This window comes from Gopherus flavomarginatus, chromosome 11 (assembly GCF_025201925.1).
Source record: "Gopherus flavomarginatus isolate rGopFla2 chromosome 11, rGopFla2.mat.asm, whole genome shotgun sequence".
Lineage (NCBI taxonomy): Eukaryota > Metazoa > Chordata > Testudines > Testudinidae > Gopherus > Gopherus flavomarginatus.
The window spans coordinates 44,232,502-44,255,063 of NC_066627.1; the positions used below are offsets into that span (position 1 = coordinate 44,232,502).

General features: G+C 42.0%; 1 protein-coding gene across 2 annotated transcripts in view; it reads left to right on the forward strand.

Annotated features, from left to right (window-relative positions):
* CDH4 (cadherin 4) overlaps positions 1-22,562 on the forward strand; it is a 718,652-nt gene that overhangs the window by 627,647 nt on the left and 68,443 nt on the right. For both annotated transcript variants that reach the window (XM_050917772.1, XM_050917773.1), the window contains exon 8: positions 18,265-18,402. In XM_050917772.1, the coding sequence (XP_050773729.1) occupies positions 18,265-18,402 (138 nt within the window). The remainder of the gene's footprint in view (positions 1-18,264; positions 18,403-22,562) is intronic.

Consider the following 22,562-nt stretch of genomic DNA (forward strand, 5'->3'; position numbering starts at 1 on the left):
AGGGAACAAACGGGCAGAGAATCTGCTCCATTGTGTCCAAACCTGCTCAGGAGCCAGAGAACAGAACCCAACAAGGGTTTTGCTGTGTTATTAAATTTATAATCTCTATAGTGAAAAAGATTAATATTATTTCCATTTTCCTTCAGATAACTCTTAAAGCACTTCATCATGCAAAAGTACTGGAGTTAACATAACATTATCGAAATGATATAAACACCAGCCGAATGAAGAACTGTGCTTTCAGAAGTAACCATACAAGAAATCTTTAATGTTAAATCACATGTATTAAGCTGGATTCACATTTATATTTAAGCGTTTGACACCTATTCCCAGAAAAGCTGAAGCAGGAAAAGAAATGATCAAGTATCTGTCAATTCAGAAGGTGTTTTTTAAAACAAGAAAGTATTTGCATATCACAGCATTTTAAAAGACAGAGTAATAGCTTAGGAAACAAACAGAGATGTATAATATAAGGTGTGAGAGTGTTTTACATGTTTAAAGCATCAAGGGAAAGTTTGGTTTTTTTTAAGCAGAACTTGTGATTATTAGTCACACTGATAGCTGAAACCTATTTATTGAAGGTCAGCTCTCAAAAACTTTGCAGTGTTAAAATGAAAATTCTGGGCTAGGTTGTGGCCTCTGGAATTCTACCTGTTACAAAAAACCCTGACATACAATGTTTTCAATGCTTTACCAAGATTTATGGAGCATTTTTTCTGGCTGACGTGGTATTGCGGGCTGAACCCCCCTGTGATTTGGCCCATGAATCAGAGTGAACATTCAGATTGCTCATGTGAATTATTTCTAAGTAAACATTTTGTGTCTCTAGTCTCTTTTGAGTCACAGTAAAAATCAGCACTTGAATGTGGAAATTCGCCACTGTGCAGCAGGCTAGCACAGGGAGGCATTTGCCCCCCTAAGTCCCATTCAAGTCCTCAAAGTAAAGTTTAGGTGGGTGTTCAGTGGTGATTAGGCTCTGGGCTGGTCCTGTGTGCAGGAGTGAATTTCAGCCTGTGTGTGAATAGCAGAGAAAGTTTCCCATCTAAAGCTGATCTGTTTATGCCAGCTTTTCGCATGTACTTCCTGTAGGTGAAATATTACTTGTTTGAGCAACATTGTAATTGAATTGCATTGAGTAACAAAGCAATGTAAATCAGTCTGATTTGGTCTTCACTTACAAAAACAGCAAATGGGAGGAGCGAGAATATGTGAGAGTGTTCGTATAAGTTGGATTTAGGTGGTCCATAGGTATTGTACTGGCCCCCTTCATGGGGTGAATTTTATCCTGTGGGAGTAGAAATTTTAGGGAATAAAAAATAACATTATTACCGTAAACCACTGGTATCTAGTGTGACACTCTGTAGCCCTCTTGTAGCAGGGAACTTGGAGGGAGGAGCACAGGTTGCAGGAGGGAAGAGTTTGAAGGAGGCACCAGGAAGTCAGTCTGTTTGCATATGGCTTTAAGGCTAGCTGCAGTGGCAGCATTCTGTAAATAGTTCCCTTAATAAAGACCCAATTTAGTTTTAGAAACATGGAGTCTCTCATGTTTTTATCCAGCACGTGGTAAATGAAACACACCTTTGGAGGGGCTGGGCCACATACAGAGGTTGATGATCCTGCTCGTGACTTGGCAAACCTGGCTGTATCTTTTAGCTCAGGCACTAGAGACTTATGCTTTAAGAGCAAGCGGTCCCAGGTTCAATTCCCCCCTGCCAACAACCTACCCAAAGACATGACCCGTCACCATAGTGAAAAAGAAAAAGGGCAGATTTTCAAAAGGGCTTATGTCATAAACAGATAGCTAAGGGTTAATGTCTCTTTCACCTGAAGCACCTGACCAGAGGACCAATCAGGAAACCGGATTTTTTTCAACTCTGGGTGGAGGGAATTTTGTGTCTGAGTCTTTTTTTTCTGTCTGCCTGCTTTCTCTGAGCTTTGGAGAAGTAGTTTTACTTTCTAATCTTCTGTTTCTAAGTGTAAGGACAAAGGGATCAGATAGTAAGTTATATGGTTTCTTTTCTTTGGTATTTGCATGAATATAAGTGCTGGAGTGCTTTGATTTGTATTCTTCTTGAATAAGGCTGTTTATTCAATATTCTTTTAAGCAATTGACCCTGTATTTTGTCACCTTAATACAGAGAGACCATTTGTATGTATTTTTCTTTCTTTTTATATAAAGCTTTCTTTTAAGACCTGTTGGAGTTTCTTTTCTGGGAAATTTCAGGGAAATTGAGTCTGTACTCACCAGGGAATTGGTGGGAGGAAGAATTCAGGGGGAGATCTGTGTGTGTTGGATTTGCTAGCCTGATTTTGCATTCCCTCTGGGTGAAGAGGAAAGTGCTTTTGTTTCCAGGACTGGGAACAGAGAGGGGGAGTCACTCTGTTTGGATTCACAGAGCTTGTGTCTGTGTATCTCTCCAGGAGCACCTGGAGGGGGGAAGGGAAAAAGGATTATTTCCCTTTGTTGTGAGACTCAAGGGATTTGGGTCTTGGGGTCCCCAGGGAAGGTTTTTCAGGGGGACCAGAGTGCCCCAAAACACTCTAATTTTTTGGGTGGTGGCAGCAAGTACCAGGTCCAAGCTGGTAACTAAGCTTGGAGGTTTTCATGCTAACCCCCATATTTTGGACGCTAAGGTCCAAATCTGGGACTAAAGTTATGACATGGTGTGCAGCGGTTACGGGATAGACAAAATCCAGAAGCCAGTAGGAATATTATATTTTTCTTTTCTCTGCTAAGGGCTTTTTAGCAGAGAGAAACAGTTTGGTTTTAAAAGGGAACCAGAGAGAATTTTTTTTTTCTGCTCTCTGGCAGTTTGTGGCTTGCATGTTAAGCAAGAAGCCATTACCAGACTGTTAAGGGTCTTTTGTCACACAATAGCTCTCCCATTGAGAGTCATTACCAGCACTATATACATGCAAATAAAGTGGTTTTTCAGGTTTACTTAACATTGAAGATTAGCTAAAGGCACTGTTGCTAGGCAGACTCTAGGAGGCAACAGAGCCTGCAGTGCAGAAGATAAACACCGGAGGGCACCCCAACCCAAGAAAACAGGAACCATGACTTCTAAGGCAAAAATTGAGGCCGAAGAACAAATCAAAGAAGCTGAACACAGGCGACAACTGGAAATAAAACAAAAAGAGATGGAGATGAAAGAAAGAGAAGAACAAATCAAACAGGCAGCACACAAAAGAAAACTAGAAGAAGAAGAGTTGGCCCACCGAAGGAAACAAGCAGAAGATGAGTTGGCCCACAGAAGGAAGCAAGAAGAAGAAGAGGCGGCCCACCGCCGAGACATGGAAAAACACCAAAAAGAAATGGAAAAAACAACAAAAAGAAATGGAAAAACAACAAAAAGAGAATGAAGAGAAGGAAAAACAGAGAAAACATGAACTGGACTTGGCAAAAGCTGGGCTGCATGTGCCAGCCAACCCTAACAACCCGGCGCCAATTATTGCTCCACAGCACAGGAAATTTCCCACCTACAAGGCAGGTGATGACACCGAGGCCTTCTTGGAAAATTTTGAAAGAGCCTGTCTTGGGTACAGCATCCCCGAAGACCAGTACATGTAGAATTGAGGTCACAGCTCAGTGGACCTTTAGCAGAGGTGGCAGCTGAAATGCCTAAGCAGCAAATGAATGACTATAAACTTTTTCAAACCAAGGCCAGATACAGAATGGGGATAACCCCAGATCATGCCCGTCGGCGCTTCAGAACCCAAAAGTGGAAACCAGATGTGTCATTTCCCAAACACGCCTACTACGTTGCAAAAAATTATGAGGCCTGGATATCAGGACACAATGTTAAAACCTTGGAAGAACTGCACCTCCTCATACAAATGGAGCAGTTCTTGGATGGTGTTCCTGAAGACAACACACGGTACATACAAGATGGAAAACCCAAAGATCTCGCTGAGGCGGGGGAGATTGGAGCCAAATGGATGGAAGTGGCAGAAAGCAAGAAAGCTACTGTCAAGGGGAACGATTACCCCAGGGGGCACACAGACCATAAACCCTACAACCGAGGACAGCCAAAGACCCCACATACCCCCCAAGTAAAGCCACAGACACCCTACTCTTCCACCTCACCAGTCTCCAGTAACTCACCTCGGCCCAGTGACCCATCAGATGGAAGATGCTTTAAGTGTAATGAACTGGGACATATCAAGGCCAACTGTCCAAAGAACACCATGCGAGTGCAATTCATTACCCCACCATCACCCCAAAGATCCCCAGGCCCGGATGCCTCTCAAATACCCTTGGAGCGAAGGGAAAATTTGAGAGTGGGCGGAAAGAAGGTTACTGCGTGGAGAGACACGGGGGCACAAGTGTCAGCTATCCACCAATCCTTCGTTGACCCCAAATTCATCAACCCAAAGGCCAAAGTTACAATTTACCCCTTCATGTCACAAGCTGTAGACTTGCCTACAGCTCAACTGCCTGTCCAGTACAAAGGCTGGTCAGGAATGTGGACTTTTGCAGTCTATGACAATTATCCTATCCCCATGCTACTGGGGGAAGACTTGGCCAACCAGGTGAGGCGGGCCAAGAGAGTGGGAATGGTTACACGTAGCCAAACCAGGCAAGCTTCCAGACCCATTCCTGTTCCTGAGCCGTCCACAGAGGCCCCGTCTGTGTTACCAGAGACCCAGACAGAGGTAGTGGATCCAGATTCCATGCCTACCACTGAAACAGCCACAGCATCTCCAGTCCCAGGCCCGGAACTGGAACAGCAACCAGCACCAGCAAGTGCAACCACATCTTCAAACTCAAAGCCAGAGGGCGCCAGCGAGCCAAAACTGGCAGAAGCAACAGACAGCCATACCCAAAAGGCTCAGCCAGAGCCTGAAATAACCTCAGGTGCACCAGCGGAGAGCGGTTCACCAGCAACGGAAACAACCCCATCACCTACATTGCTTCCAGAGGGACCAAGCCCAAGTCCACAGTCTGAGGAAGAACTGGTGACCCCAGCCTCAAGAGAACAGTTCCAGACTGAGCAGGAAGCAGATGACAGCCTTCAGAAAGCTTGGGCGGCGGCACGGAGCACCCCACCGCCTCTCAGCTCTTCTAATCGATCCCGGTTTGTTATAGACCATGGACTTTTATACAAGGAAATTCTTTCTGGTGGACACCGGAAAGAATGGCAGCCGCAAAAACAGTTGGTGGTTCCAACTAAGTACCGGGGGAAGCTCTTAAGCTTAGCCCATGATCATCCCAGTGGCCATGCTGGGGTGAACAGAACCAAAGACAGGTTGGGGAAGTCCTTCCACTGGGAGAGGATGGGCAAGGATGTTGCCAAGTATGTCCGGTCTTGTGAGGTATGCCAAACAGTGGGTAAGCCTCAAGACCAGGTCAAGGCCCCTCTCCAGCCACTCCCCATAATTGAGGTCCCATTTCAGCGAGTAGCTGTGGATATTCTGGGTCCTTTCCCAAAAAAGACACCCAGAGGAAAGCAGTACGTACTGACTTTAGTGGACTTTGCTACCCGATGGCCGGAAGCAGTAGCTCTAGGCAACACCAGGGCTAACACTGTGTGCCTGGCCCTAACAGACATCTTTGCCAGGGTAGGTTGGCCCTCCGACATCCTTACAGATTCAGGGTCTAATTTCCTGGCAGGGACCATGGAAAAACTGTGGGAAACTCATGGGGTGAATCACTTGGTTGCCACCCCGTACCACCATCAAACCAATGGCCTGGTGGAAAGGTTCAATGGAACTTTGGGGGCCATGATACGAAAATTCATCAACGAATTCTCCAATAATTGGGACCTAGTGTTGCAGCAGTTGCTGTTTGCCTACAGTGCTGTACCACATCCCAGTTTAGGGTTTTCACCGTTTGAACTTGTGTATGGTCACGAGGTTAAGGGACCATTACAGTTGGTGAAGCAGCAATGGGAGGGGTTTACGCCTTCTCCAGGAACTAACATTCTGGACTTTGTAAGCAACCTACAAAGCACCCTCCGACACTCTTTAGCCCTTGCTAGAGAGAACCTAAAGGATGCTCAAGAAGAGCAAAAGGCCTGGTATGACAGACATGCCAGAGAACGTTCCTTCAAGGTAGGAGACCAGGTTATGGTCTTGAAGGCGCAACAGGCCCATAAGATGGAAGCATCATGGGAAGGGCCATTCACGGTCCAAGAGCGCCTGGGAACTGTAAACTACCTCCTAGCATTTCCCAATTCCTCACTAAAGCCTAAAGTGTACCATGTTAATTCTCTCAAGCCTTTCTATTCCAGAGACTTACAGGTTTGTCAGTTTACAGTCCAGGGAGATGAGGCTGAGTGGCCTGACGATGTCTACTACGACGGGAAAAAAGACGGTGGCGTGCAAGAGGTGAACCTCTCAACCACCCTGGAACGTCTGCAGCGGCGACAAATCAAGGAGCTGTGCACTAGCTTCGCCCCATTGTTCTCAGCCACCCCAGGACGGACTGAACGGGCATACCACTCCATTGATACAGGTAATGCTCACCCAATCAGAACCCCACCCTACCGGGTGTCTCCTCATGCCCAAGCTGCTATAGAACGGGAGATCCAGAACATGCTACAGATGGGTATAATCCGCTCATCTACCAGTGCATGGGCATCTCCAGTGGTTCTGGTACCCAAACCAGATGGGGAAATACGCTTTTGCGTGGACTACCGTAAGCTAAATGCTGTAACTCGTCCGGACAACTATCCAATGCCACGTACCGATGAGCTATTGGAAAAGTTGGGACGTGCCCAGGTCATCTCTACAATAGACTTAACCAAGGGGTACTGGCAAGTACCGCTAGATGAACCTGCCAAGGAGAGGTCAGCATTCGTCACCCATGCGGGGGTGTATGAATTCAATGTCCTTCCTTTCGGCCTTCGAAATGCACCCGCCACCTTCCAGAGGCTGGTAGATGGTCTACTAGTTGGACTGGGAGAATTTGCAGTTGCCTACCTCGATGATGTGGCCATTTTTTCAGACTCCTGGCCCGAACACCTCCTACACCTGGAAAAGGTCTTTGAGCGCATCAGGCAGGCCGGACTAACTGTTAAGGCCAAAAAGTGTCAAATAGGCCAAAACAGAGTGACTTACCTGGGGCACCAGGTGGGTCGAGGAACCATAAACCCCCTACAGGCCAAGGTGGATGCTATCCAAAAGTGGCCTGTCCCAAGGTCAAAGAAACAGGTCCAATCCTTCTTAGGCTTGGCCGGATACTACAGGCGATTTGTACCACACTACAGCCAAATCGCTGCCTCTCTGACCGACCTGACCAAAAAGACCCAGCCGAATGCAGTTAAGTGGACTGATGAGTGTCAAAAGGCCTTTACCCAGCTTAAGGCGATGCTCATGTCTGACCCTGTGCTCAGGGCCCCGAACTTTGACAAGCCATTCCTAGTAACCACGGATGCATCCGAGCGTGGTATAGGAGCAGTGCTCATGCAGGAAGCAACAGATCACAACTTCCATCCTGTCGTGTTTCTCAGCAAGAAACTGTCTGAGAGGGAAAGTCACTGGTCAGTCAGTGAAAAGGAATGCTATGCCATTGTGTACGCCCTGGAAAAGCTACGCCCATATGTTTGGGGACGGCGGTTCCAGCTACAAACTGACCATGCTGCGCTAAAGTGGCTTCAGACTGCCAAGGGGAACAACAAGAAACTTCTTCGTTGGAGTTTAGCTCTCCAAGATTTTGATTTTGAAATTCAGCACATCTCAGGAGCTTCTAACAAAGTAGCTGATGCACTCTCCCGGGAGAGTTTCCCAGAATCCAGTTGTTGAACAGTGTTCTTAAAATGTGGAAGTCTGTTAGTTATATACTTAGTGGTATATGTAAAGGTGCATGTGTTGTACTAATCTGTTTATTTTAAAGTTCTAGGAGGAAATCACCGCCAGTGAGCTTCCTCACTGTCTGCAATTTGGGGGGCGTGTCATAAACAGATAGCTAAGGGTTAATGTCTCTTTCACCTGAAGCACCTGACCAGAGGACCAATCAGGAAACCGGATTTTTTTCAACTCTGGGTGGAGGGAATTTTGTGTCTGAGTCTTTTTTTTCTGTCTGCCTGCTTTCTCTGAGCTTTGGAGAAGTAGTTTTACTTTCTAATCTTCTGTTTCTAAGTGTAAGGACAAAGAGATCAGATAGTAAGTTATATGGTTTCTTTTCTTTGGTATTTGCATGAATATAAGTGCTGGAGTGCTTTGATTTGTATTCTTCTTGAATAAGGCTGTTTATTCAATATTCTTTTAAGCAATTGACCCTGTATGTGTCACCTTAATACAGAGAGACCATTTGTATGTATTTTTCTTTCTTTTTATATAAAGCTTTCTTTTAAGACCTGTTGGAGTTTCTTTTCTGGGAAATTTCAGGGAAATTGAGTCTGTACTCACCAGGGAATTGGTGGGAGGAAGAATTCAGGGGGAGATCTGTGTGTGTTGGATTTGCTAGCCTGATTTTGCATTCCCTCTGGGTGAAGAGGAAAGTGCTTTTGTTTCCAGGACTGGGAACGGAGAGGGGGAGTCACTCTGTTTGGATTCACAGAGCTTGTGTCTGTGTATCTCTCCAGGAGCACCTGGAGGGGGGAAGGGAAAAAGGATTATTTCCCTTTGTTGTGAGACTCAAGGGATTTGGGTCTTGGGGTCCCCAGGGAAGGTTTTTCAGGGGGACCAGAGTGCCCCAAAACACTCTAATTTTTTGGGTGGTGGCAGCAAGTACCAGGTCCAAGCTGGTAACTAAGCTTGGAGGTTTTCATGCTAACCCCCATATTTTGGACGCTAAGGTCCAAATCTGGGACTAAAGTTATGACAGCTTAGCGCCCACAACCTGGGGCAGATTTCAAAAGGAACTCAGTTCCCATTTATGCACCTAAATGAAGGGATCAGGTTTTGAAACACACAAACCTACCCGGTCATTGACAGAACAGTGAGAGTGCTGGATGTTCTGAGCATATTTTGAAATCTATCTGCTTCGTTTAGCTTCCTGAGTGGGAGTTAAGCAATTTGGAAACCTGGCTGTATATTGAGGTGTGTCTAAGTGGGAGCTGTTGTGTGCTAAACTCTTTTAAAAATCTGTCCTCCTGAGCTTTATTTAAGTGGTTGATAATTAGATCTCTCTGCAGAAACTATTTTCAGTACAGACAGACAATTTTTAAAAAATCTGACTTTCCTGATTGGGCTACAATATTTATTATATTCACAAGGCCATTGAATAACGCGAGATACCTTATACCTGAAAAGCAAATACCAAGTTACTATTGGCACAAAAATAAATTAGCCAAGGAGGATTACACTAGGTTTACTTTCATTGTAGCATGAAGCAGATGAAAAAAATACATAAATATCAGAAGAGAAGATGTAAGGATAGATGGATAGATAGATAGATTAACCTTTATATTACCGACCTTGGCACAAAAAGCGGGAATGTGCTAATAAAGTTCGCGGATGACACAAAGCTGGGGGGGTATTGCTAACACGGAGAAGGACCGGGATATCATACAGGAAGATCTGGATGACCTTGTAAACTGGAGTAATAGTAATAGGATGAAATTTAATAGTGAAAAGTGCAAGGTCATGCACTTAGGGATTAATAATAAGAACTTTAGATATAGATTGGAGACGCATCAGTTGGAAGCTCTGAGGAGGAGAAGGACCTTGGGGTATTGGTAGATCACAGGATGACTATGAGCTGCCAATGTGATATGGCCGTTAAAAAAGCTAATGCGGTTTTAGGATGCATTAGGCGAGGTATTTCCAGCAAAGATAAGGAGGTGTTAGTACCATTATATAAGGCGCTGGTGAGACCCTACCTGGAATACTGTGTGCAGTTCTGGTCTCCCATGTTTAAGAAGGATGAATTCAAACTGGAACAGGTTCAGAGACAGGCTACTAGGATGATCCGAGGAATGGAAAACCTGTCATATGAAAGGAGACTCAAAGAGCTTGGCTTGTTTAGTCTAGCCAAAAGAAGGCTGAGGGGGGATATGCTTGCTCTTTATAAATATATCAGAGGGATTAATATTAGGGAGGGAGAGGAATTATTTAAGCTTAGTACCAATGTAGACACAAGAACGAATGGGTATAAGCTGGACACTAGGAAGTTTAGACTTGAAATTAGACGAAGGTTTCTAACCATTAGAGGAGTGAAGTTCTGGAACAGCCTTCCAAGGGGAGTAGTGGGGGCAAAAGACATATCTGGCTTTAAGATTAAGCTTGATAAATTTATGGAAGGGATGGTATGATGGGAGAGCCTAATTTTGGCAATTGATCTTTGATTATCGCCAGATAAGTATGCCCAGTGGTTGGTGATGGGATGTTGGATGGGATGGGATCTGAGTTACTGCAGAGAATTCTTTCCTGAGTGCTGGCTGGTGAGTCTTGCCCACATGCTCAGGGTTTAGCTGATCGCCATATTTGGGGTCAGGAGGGAATTTTCCTCCAGGGCAGATTGGCAGAGGCCCTGGAGGTTTTTCGCCTTCCCCTGCAGTGTGGGGCATGGGTCACTTGCTGGTGGATTCTCTGCAGCTTGAGGTCTTCAGACCACAATTTGAAGACTTCAATAACTCAGGCATAGATTAGGGGTTTCTTATAGAAGTGGATGAGTAGGGTTCTGTGGCCTGCTTTGTGCAGGGGGTCGGACTAGATGATCACATTGGTCCCTTCTGACCCTAGAATCTATGAATCTATGTGAGAAGAAATAGGAAATTTCAACACCTGTAGATTTTCTCTTTCTTTCTCCAATAATTCCCCACTCAGAAGCAATACCCCTGTAACCTTATATTGCTTTAACAAACAAGGTGGTAAATTTAGCCAGACACCCACTCCTAGGAAAGTGGTAATTAATTGGAAAATATTTGAACTGTGCTTTGAAAATGTAGGTCTGAATTTTGCAAACTCTGTCCACTAATGTGGACTAATTTAATCACATAATTACTGTATTTCTGGACCTTGACATACAGTTCTCAATTTGCATGCATTATAGGTGTATATTGGGAATACAGCTGAGTGCATAAAACAACTGTGCACGTGCTTTTGAAAATTTGGACCGTAAATCACGTATAGGTTTTATTTATTGTTGCTGTTTGCCTCAAAAATACCCAATTCCTTTAGAGCCTCTTTGTAAATATATTCTACTCTTGTTTATAAACTCTCACAACAATAACTTGTGCTGCCAGGTTCTTGGAAAAGGTATCTGTCATGCCAGTCTGCGTCTTGATGGAGATTGCCACATGTAAAAACTGTAATTTCGTTCAGGTCACAGATTCCTTTGTTTTTGGTCATGTAACTTGCCAGCTCAGTGATATTGATTTGTGTTAAGAAAAAGGGTCATAAAAATAGAAAAACTCTCCACTTAAATCCTTGTTGCAAAAACATGTAGTGATTTTTGGACAGAAAATTGTTCTGTTTTTTTTTTCAAAATAGTTTGTTCATAGAGCATGCCAGGCGATCTAATTTTCTGCTATCCCCTTACTTTACAAGTAACTTCAACATGATCCAAAAAGACTCTGTTTTGTTATATTTTTAATCACTTATTAAAATAATACATAAGATATGTGATATTTTTACCGGGATGGAAATACTAAGTTTATTTGCAGTGTTGTTGTAGCCATGTTGGTTCCAAGATATAAGAAAGACAAGGTAGATGAGATAATATCTTTTACTGGACCAACTTATTTTGGTGGAAGATGCACGCTTTTGAGCTCCACAGAGCTCTTCTTCAGGTCTGGGGAAGGTAATCAGAGTGTCCAAGTTAAACACAAGTTGAGACAGATTGTTAAGCTTAAGGAGTAATACAGGTTATAGGTGGCCACTTGAAGTTAAGTGGGAAATTGAGGGCTAGATTGTTACTGAGGGTTTGAAGCAGGCAGTATGTTGTGTTACAAATTATTGTCATGATCCATAAAGCCAGTGTCCCTATTGTGTCACTGGAACCCCTATGGGGTATAACCAAACAGATCCCATATTTGATGGGGACCACATACTGAAATAAATCTTTCCCATACCCCCTATTCTAGCCTTCACACAACACCTCAGCCTTGCCAAGCTCATCATCAGAAACCAGCTCCTCATAGACCAAGACACAGCAACTCAAAGCTAGACCCTGCCAGAACTTCAGATGCAGAACCTGCGACATGATCCACTGCTATGATGATTAATACTCCCCACAACATTCCTTTCAAGAATCCTGGGTTCCTACACATGTCTCTCACAACATGTGGAGTATGTCATCCAGTGCACCAAATGTCCCCATAACAACTGGGTGGATTAAACCAGGCAATCAATACTCTTTCAAATTAGCTTGCACAGAAAAATGATTATCGACAAAAACACTCTGTCAGCCATGGATGAAAGCTTTTCACAAAGTGATCACTCCATATCTGATCTTTCAATACTCATGCTTAGAGGAAACCTGCTCAACACCCTCAAAATGCGAGCCTGTGAACTTAAATTCATAACTCTGCTAGACACCAAAACCCTGAACCATGGATTTCCTTCCCCAGACCTGAGGAAGAGCTCTGTGTAGCTTGAAAGCTTGTACCTTTCACCAACAGAATATAAAGTGAGCCATATTAAGCCTAAGAAAGCATCCAGAATTGGTATAATATGCAGTATGAAACATTTCACATTTTCAGAATGAAGCTGATGGGAAGTGGTAGTTTATCCTATTACTGATGTTAATGGTCTCACCCCTTTGCAGACAACCAAGCTATGCACCACTTAAATCCTCCTAAACCCTCAAAGTAGGGTTTACAATGGGACTTCAATGATATAATCGGCCTTGTGCTGGCCCTGTACACAGTACAGAAATTCAGATATAGGCAAATCACTTAGGCATATGCTTAACTTTAAGCATGTTAGTAGTCCCATTGAAGCCAGTGGAAGTGGATCCAAACCTAAGGCCTCAGGTTTTACAAACCACATGCTCCTCTGTTTTGTCTGTCTGTAGGTTTAATACAACTCAAAGTTCCAACCAGAGTGCTGTAGCATTTTCCATTTGTTAGAAACTTTCTTTAGCAGTTCAGATAACACACATTTCCTTATCTACTCTAGATTCAGTGGGCTAGATCCTCAGCTGGTGGAAATCAGTGTCCCCTATTGATTTTCAGCAGAGCTTTATACCAGCAGTTTGCTTCTCACCCTATGTCCCTGATTGACAGCTACATCCAAGACAGGTCTTTTTTTTTATTCCCTGGGTCTCTCACTATCTGCCATTAGGACATGCTTCAAGCCTCATTGACTTTAGCTGCTGTATAGTGCTTTTGACTGGGTTTGCATCCCTTACCCTTGTTTTTGTATCCATTGCACTTTTGTTTTCTCTCTTCCTCTTCCTAGCTTGAGAATAATCTCTCTGTGGGTGGGTTGTTTGCGCACTGTCAAATTTGTTGAGCTTGTGCTGCATTTTTTTCATTGTCCAGCTTCGTACTGTATTTAGTTGGCTTGTTCCCTGTTTTTATTTTTCCTTCCTTTAATATTCTGTGTTTGGGTTTTGTTTGTGTGTTTTATACTATGGGTAGATGTTTCACAAGAGGCACCTTATTAAATAAATAAACTGTGCTATCAGTCTGGTGTTACCAAGAGAGGGCCTTTTGGTATCTCAAATGAATGGCAGGTTCTGAGCTCTATATTACAAAAAGAAAAGCAAGATAAAGAAGTATCAAAACTTTTTAAAATGATACTTTCTGGTCCCTTATCTAGTATTCTGTCAGATGATTTTTCTCAAGAAATGTTCTTCAAAACAACTTTTGGTTTAATAAATAAACAAACAAATAAACCAAGAATTAAAGATAATGGGAGTTTTGCAGGTTTAGGTCTAATAAGAATTTATACCATCTAGATTTTCAGCCGAGCCTAGTGTGACCTTATCCAAGGTCTGGTTCCTTCTTGGAGTTCAAAGTAAAGTTTGCATTAACAGTGTCATGAGTTTCTGAATTGCTTTTGACACAGAAACCAAACTGCCTCTGTAATGCCCTACCTGGAGGCAAGACAGAAAGACAAGAGCAGTGAGTGGCTCTGACAGTCCAAGGTTGTTCCAATGGATAAACCTGTAAGTGGTAGCCTCTAAGCCCAACAGCTATTGAAAGAGTCGGGTTGCAAACAAGGTAAAATAGAAAACTGCAACTTAAAAAAAAGAAAGAGAGAGAGAACCCACGAATGAGGAATGTTTTATCTCCCTGTTCTTTCATGGAAAGTAAGGAACATTTTTCTTCTGCTACATTACTGAGGCACTGAAGCCTTTATAATAGTGTGCAACAGCTATGCCATCAAATAAGAAATGCTTTAAATTGCTTTCTTCACATCTCGCTGCAGTGATGAACATTGGAAGTGGTGTCACCATTTTAAATGCAGACATTGTTGAACTGTGGTCTTTAATATGGACTTCCATCTGATTTTTCTAATTTTTGTGAAATCTGATTACTTTAAAATCTCCCTCCCCCCAATCCTCCTCCTTTTCCCACTCTCTCCATTGCTTAAACCTCTTTAAAAAGATAATTCAGCACAGGCGCGTAGCCACGGGTGAGCCTGGGTGGCCTGCGGCCCACTCACTTAGCATCCAGGCCCACCTAAATCTGAGCAGGGGTATAGTGCAGCCCAGAGCATCACTCGGGCACCTGAAATCCAGGACGGAGCTATGTGCCCGCCCTTCAGAAAGCTACGCTCCAGCAGCTCTGCCCTGCCATTTTCTGAGCCTCCCCATGTGTGTGCTCAGCTCGGCAGGTGAAGTCCTGTGTCTGGAGGCACCAGGGCTAGGAAGAGAGAGTGGCGTCAGGGGAGAAGCTGAGCTAACACAAAATAAACGAGAAGTCCTTGTGGCACGTTAGAGACTAACAAATTTATTTGGGCATAAGCTTTCATGGGCTAGATGATGAAGTGGGTTTTAGTCCACGAAAGCTAAGGTGTCAGAAGGCCTCCTCAGTTTTTTTGCTGATAAGATTAACACGGCTACCACTGAAACTGGAACTAACACAGTCTGTCATTGCCCATCCACCCAAAAGTTGGAGCCCACCCAAATTTCCACCCCTAGCTATGCCACTGAGTCAGCTAATGAGCATTGGGCTGTGTATAAAACTAATATCGGTCATGTAAATTCTTTCTCTATTATTTATTATTTAGTTTGAGAGAGAGAGAGAGATAAATAATAAATAAAGAGAGAGCACATTCATTCATAATGACACTGTGCTTCTATTCTACAGCACCTTAGGATCTCAAAGCGTTTTACAAACATTAATGGACTATGCCTGGGAGAAAGGCACTATTATCCCTATAAATGGGAAACCTTAGGCTTAACCATAGTTTCCTGGCACACAGTCCTGTGCCTTGACCAATTCCTCCCTGGTATGTTTTTATACAAAAACAGGAGGCCTCATCCCAGGCAGTATGAATTAACATGGTCCCACTGCTGCCTCCAACATGGGTTTCAGTTACAGTGGGCCAGTGAAAGCTGGTTTGTGATGTCAGGTATTGTTACACCAGTCAGCGAGTTAACACCTGTCTTTGAAAGCCCCCAGAGTGAGGCTGAGGCTGAAATTCTGGCCTCCATTTTACACCAGCAAGGAAGAAACAGGCAGGGAAGTTCCATTATTGCAACAGTACCTGAACAATGAGAAGGAAGCCAAATCAACCTAATCCTCACTAGAAACTTTCCGTTTTCTTAGGTTGAAATAACTACTTGTAACATCAGCGGATGGAAACAAAACAGGGTTTCAGCTCATTTTCACCACAAAAACATCATACCTACATGCACTTTAGCATGCCAGTGGCTCTAGCAATGTTCGTCTCCCCATTCATTTCTCTGCGTTGGCTTCCCTCACTTTCCTTGTCCTGACCATCTAAGCCCTGCACATACTAGTTCCTGTGTAACACTCTGCCTCTATCTTTCACTCACCTCAATCTCCCCTTTACTTCCCCAAGTCACTCAATTAGTTGCCTTGTGTCTTGGTTTTTCTTCCATGTAGCTTCATATGCCTTGAGCCCACTGAACACAATCCAGCATGCCTCCATCTTTTCCTTCTTGTCATCCCTCCTCAAAATGCACCTTCCCCAAATGACCTATACATTCCAGTATCTTTCCCACCATAGTACAGATGTGTGAGCCAAAGAATGGCAGCATGATGTGCTTAGAGATTGTGGCTTAATACTTAGCTTCACCTTTCAGTCACACTGGATCACTTCCTCATTTTTTTCACATCATTTATACTGCACACACTTCATGCCAGGGAACTGGTTTTCATACCTGTCTCTAGCCTGGTTTGGATACTGTTAGTACTATATTGATCAATAACAATACATCTTGCAGTTCCAAATGGAAACTTGTCACTGGATGCAACTATAAAGGTTAGGAGTTTTATCTTGGTTAAACTGAGTTAAACTGAGTAGATGATTCTTGTGGTGTTTTGTACACATACAAGGTGAGGGCCAATTTCTGTGCCAGTCAATATAGGTTCTTACACCAACTTCATCACTATAGAATATGAGTGATTTCCAGGAGTTTGTTCAGTGACAGATATCTGATATTCACAGTTCGTTCTTTAAATTAACCAAACTGTTTGGTGCACCCAAAAAGTTTAGGTTTGGTTTAACTCGAGTTTGCAGCAAGCATTGAATCGGTACATTTTTATTCATTAAAGTTAATCTACTCCTTCCTGATCACCCATGACTGTTGTGAGTATTAATAAAGGAAACAGATTAGCGCTTGGTGGAAATTCAGTTCTAAATGATTCCCAGTAAGGATGGGACTGAAAGCACATTGCTAATAAAAAATAGCACAGGTAAAACAATAACCAATAAGTGATTTGTTACATTATACTTTCTGTCCTTGTTAAAATCCCCCTTACCGGGAATGTTAGCTTTTTCTTGAATTGCTTTTTCATATGTAGCATGCCTTCCCCACTGACCTTGCTGAGTTGGCTAAGCATAAATTTGTCATTTTTGTGGCAAAATTTTTGTGTCCTATATCTTTTTTTTTTCTACTGCTTTAATATTGCCCTTCCTTGATTAAGAAAAAATGGGCATCTTAGGCTGACATTAATTCTACCATCAAAAGAGTAAATTAAAAAGCTCCTTTTTCTAGGCTGCTTTATACAAATGTCACTATACATTTTTAAATACGCTCTGGGTTCCCATGCTCCAGTCTTTTGAAATGAAAACCAAGTCAAACTTCCTTATGCTGCATTTCAGTGATAATGGGTCACTTACAGAGCGTGAACTGGAGAAAACACGTACACACAGAACAGTTCTGTGTGGAACACTCTGCTACTCACATACATTGTGAAATGCTTTAGTTCTATTGTAGGGAAAATGTTGGATTAAGAATAACACATTTTAAGTTCTTTCCTCATGTCACTGTCACTTCAGTAAGGGTCCGGTTATTAAATCCTTACTTAATTTGGCTTGAGTAGGGGATAAATGAGAACTTAGTAAGAATGCCAAGGTTTGACTATAGGAGGAAAATCATTCACCTATGATCCGCACATAGGTATCTTCTCCTTTGCATGTGGGTCAGAAGACTGCATATGCGAAACGGGTAGGAAGATGGAGGTCTGGGCCACAGCTCATCCCATGGTTTTCCATAAGAGAGGTCAGTTTCCCCCTTCCCCGCTATCAAAAGTGAAGTGATTATAAAAATATGATTTACTCTTCCATGTTTATGCTATGTGTTTCCTTTTTATTTTTCATTTGTGTTGGACAATGAAAACAGACTAGTTGTTTGCACTTTTATTTATAGTCATTTGACTTTCTGCTTCTCACAAAATAACATGTGGTGGCAACATTTAGGTTTCAAACCCTGCAGAAGAATGATTGACTCCCAATTGTGATTGAGTTTCACTTCTGTTCAAGTGTGTAATGAAAATATTTCTTCCAATCCTAGGTTTTATAAAAACCAATTTATCAGAGCTGGTTGGAAAATTGAGGGAGAAGAGGTTCCCTGTGGAAAATTTCAACAAACATTAAATGTTTTCAGCAAAACTTCCAGTGGAAAAACTTCACCTTTCTGTCGAAAAAATGTCAGTTTTCAGTAGCCAAAAACTGCTAAAAAACTGAAGAAAATATTCTGTTTTCAGCCAAAAAAAGACACTTTCTGACAAGGTGAAAATATTAAAAAAGCAGACACTTGCAAAACCTTTTTGCTTAGTCAACTACCACGTTTTTCATAAAAATAAAAAGTTTTGAAGGTAAATTTTGCCCAACGCTGTGATTGACATTTTGAGTCCAAATAACTCTTGGTATTCCTTTAAGCTACAAATATGTGGGGTGGAATAACTCAAGACATGTTAAATGGTGTTTTTTGTCTTTTTTTTTCTCTTCCAGAAAGTTCAGCAGTACACAGTCATCGTTCAGGCTACAGATATGGAAGGAAATCTTAACTATGGTCTCTCAAACACAGCAACTGCAATCATTACGGTGACAGATGTGAATGACAACCCACCAGAATTCACTGCCAGCACTGTGAGTATCAATGCATCAGCACAATGATCCATGCACACACAATGTATTTGTAACTCATGGACATTTGATATCCCTCGTTTCTGTTTGCTGGTTTGGCAGACAGAATAAAAACTTGATAAATAACTGTGTAACAAAGACTTTCAGAGTGGGGGGAGAGAGAGAGAGAGAGAGATTCCTGAACTAGCAATGCTGTTTGACTACTAGTTTCACTGAGATACTGAAGAAACTAAAAGAATGTGGCAAGGATAGTTTCTACTGTCACTAAGGAGCTTGCAGTGGTGTCACAGCAAGTGGTTGTAGACACATCAGACATATTACATATGAGCTAAACCCTGAACTATATTTTGTAGCTTGGATTAAATTTCAAAAGAAGAAATAAATAGTCTGAATGGTAATCATCCGTACATATTTCACTGATAACTTAGTCATCCGTACATATTTCACTGATAACTGTAACAGATGTCTTTGTTGTGCAGGCAGTAAATGCATTAAACCATAGTGCATCTGTTTTTAATTAGCTCAAAATCCTTCATATACTAGTGCGATATGTGTTTATCCGATTCTGCTCCAAGACCGTTGGTCTAACTTCTTTGAGTAGGAAAAATAAAGAGATTGCAGTGGACAAGGTAGTTTTAAGGAACGGGGGGCGGGAGGGTGGGAGATAAAAAGGAAATAAAATAATTTAATTGATCTCTTTACCAAAAATAAATGCAGGAGTTAAAGATATATCAGGATCTCAGAAAAGTGAGGTATTCTGAATGTATGTAATGATGTCATGCTGAAATAATGATAAATAATGAATTATTAGCTTTCGGTTGTTTACATTAGTAATAAGGTCAGCTATTAAGAAAATCAAAATTTCAGTCGCAAAGGAAAAATAAGTCTCAAAATGCAACCAAAGCTCTAAAAAATCATCTTGAGCATCCTACTTGAACATCATTGTAGATATGGGAATATAGTCCAAAGAGATGGAACAGTGCCTTTTCTTCACCACTGAAAGCCAGAATTGTCCTGTGTATCATGTCCCTGAGTGCTCTTGTAGGTATATGGAGTGGGTTCGTACTACCTCTGTATGGTACTGAATGATACTATTCTATACGGTACATCAATATTTGTTAGCACAGAGCCGAACTCTGGCCTCAGTTACACCCATGAAACTCTGCTAAACTCACTGAGCTTCTACAGGTGTAATTGAAAGCATAATTTGGCTCATGATTCCAGACCTGCAAGGTGCTGAGTGTTTCAGAGAAGGTGCTTAGTCCCTTCATCTTCCACTGATGTTAGAGAAGAGAGCGTTTCACAGGCACCTGATGAAACTCAACATTTGCCATGGAAGTAACTCAGCTTTCAGTATCTGAGGTTGTTAGCCTAGAGTGCACAGAGTATGGCTCACCATAGGGGGTGTGTCATGATGTTTGTCATGGAAATACATTCAATGGGATATTTTCCATGTAGTATATTAAAGAATGTATTTCAGCATATGACACATGCAGTTCTAGTAGAACCATAGAAAGCAGAGCTGGATCTTGGGTTATCTAGTCCATTCTCCTGCCAGTGTAGGATTGCTTCCTCCTATACAATTTGTAGAGTCTTATCCAGTCTGGTTTTCAATATCCCAAGCAATGAGTCTTTCCACTACAAAAATATATGTGCCCCAGCATACTAATACTTTGGGGGAGCCTTATGCTGCCAGGTAAATACTTCTTCCCCCTTAATTTGAGTGAAAAAGTGCTGACATCTAGTGGCCAAGTTGTTTGCAAAATGGACAGCATTAAATTAGGCTTGAATAAAGAGTGGGAGTGGATGGGTCATTACACAAAGTAAAACTGTTTCCCCATGTTTATTTCCCCCCCATGCTGTTCCTCACAACTTCTTGTCAACTGCTGCAAATTGACCATTCTGATCACCACTACAAAAAGTTTTTTTCTCTCCTGCTGGTAATAGCTCACTTTAACTGATCACTCTCTTTAGAGTGTGTATGGTAACACCCATTGGTTCATGCTCTGTGTGTGTGTGTGTGTGTGTGTGTGTGTGTGTGTATATAGATTATAATCTATATATAATCTTCCTACTGTATTTTCCACTGCATGCATCCAATGAAGTGGGTTTTAGCCCACAAAAGCTTATGCTCAAATAAATTTGTTAGTCTCTAAGGTGCCACAAGTACTCTTGCTCTTTTTGCGGATACAGGCTAACACGGCTGCGACTCTGAAACCAGAAAAACTGGTACCTGTCTCCAAATAAAGTTAATAGAGGAAATTTAAAGTGACTGGTAACTCCTTGGCGCTAACATTAACCATGTTATGAGTAACCATATGGCTCTCTTACAGTTTTCTGGAGGAAACCGTGTATTTATATTGTGAGACTTGTGAGATAAAGGAGCATATGTTAAAAATCCAGAACTGAATTTGACAGAGGGGAGCTCATGTAAAATTGCATTCAGGTAAATTCTGGGTATTTAAAGTCTCAGCATGTATCAGATCCAGAAGGGATAAAAGCTACTAAGACAATTATCCCTAGAATCAGGTTAAATGGATCAGAAAATTCTACTCTTCCCCTAAGCAGGAATGATTTGTACCGTCATTTCTCTAATTTCAATCATTGGAGAAAGAGTTTTGCAAGGGCAAAAAGGGCCCTTTATACAGTACCAAGTGGGACTGTGCATAATTCAAACCTGAGGATATTTTATAGTGATATTACCTCATGATTCTCTAGTAAATGTGATCTTTAATACTGTATCCTCCTGGGTATAGTAAAGATCCCATTACTGGTGGGTACAAAAATGCCATCTGATCTTTACCTTTGGCTGCCACGGGTAAAATCATCAATCCGATAATTCTCATTAAACCTGAAGTGAACTGCTTTGCTCCCCCTACCAACTCTGAAATGTATTCTTATGCCTCCCTTGTGCTTTAAACAAAAAAAAAGTTCCACTAAATCCACAGCTTTTTTAAGGGTAAGAAAGCATACCATGCCTTTTAAAAGATAGTTCTGCACTAAAATATAATCAAAAACAAAATAGGCTGAACAATTGAAATGGTGGTTTGCTCTTGGAAAGTTGCCAGTTGAGAGGAAATCAAGGATGATATTCAGCGCAGAAACATACAAAAGCACACCCTATAGTGTTCCTAAATTACCTGTCATTCAAACTGGGTGGTTTTAGACTTAATAGTTTCTGGCTATAAATGTAGCCCAGGAGGATGCTGCAACATGCTGGTGTTACAGCTCATGTGTTCAGCAGCAGGAATTAATGTTACTATGTAAAATTTAACAACTGGAAAGGAGGAGAAAATCAACCACAGTGGTGGTCAAAAATCAGGCAAATTGTCTGCTTGTAAGACGGATTTTACTATAAATATATATCAGATGAAGTTTTAGACCCAAGTGTCAGATTTATGCATGTCAGAGTTACACACCAAGGCCCCAAAAGGTTATATTATATTATGATCAAAAAAGGTTTTGGTTAAAGAGCACCAAAAAAAAAGTCACAGCTGCACTGTCATAAAAGCTTTGTGCTAAATGTGGAATGAAAGAGTAGTAGTAAAGTCAGGCAAGAGCGGTTTAAAACTATAAAGTGGAAATGGTATGATAAAACCCAGAAACAATTGGTTTCTAAGTTAATACCAGACCAAAGTATTTATCATATCCCTTAATATATCACCTGGAAGATAAAGGCGAGGGTCTGTAGAATGATGAGAAAAAAAGAACCTTGCCTTCTCTTGTAAAGGGCTCTGAAGCCATATGGGAGAGGGATTTGCCATCTCCAGGAGGAACGAACTCTTTAACTAGCATATTCGTAATTGTTGGGGACAGCCAACCCTACCTGCTTCTTTTGTATCTTATCTCGCATTGTGGCAGCAGAAAGCAGCTGGCAGTGGGTGTGCATCATGTTGGATTCTTCTGCGTTTAGAACAGCTGGATCTACACTGAAACAATATGTCACCTAGTGCAACTATTGATCATCTTAGATAGAATTGACCCAAGGCATTACTGGGTAACTAAGTTTTTAGTGCTCTGAAGCTGTGCAGTACCATGAGCTGCTGAAAACTCTTCTGACCAAGGGATGGATATTTGCAACCCATTCTTTTTTTTTTCAGTGTTTTTCGTGTGAATTTAGTGCTTGTGGAAGGTTAACAGAATTAGGGATTAAAGTTTTCTGT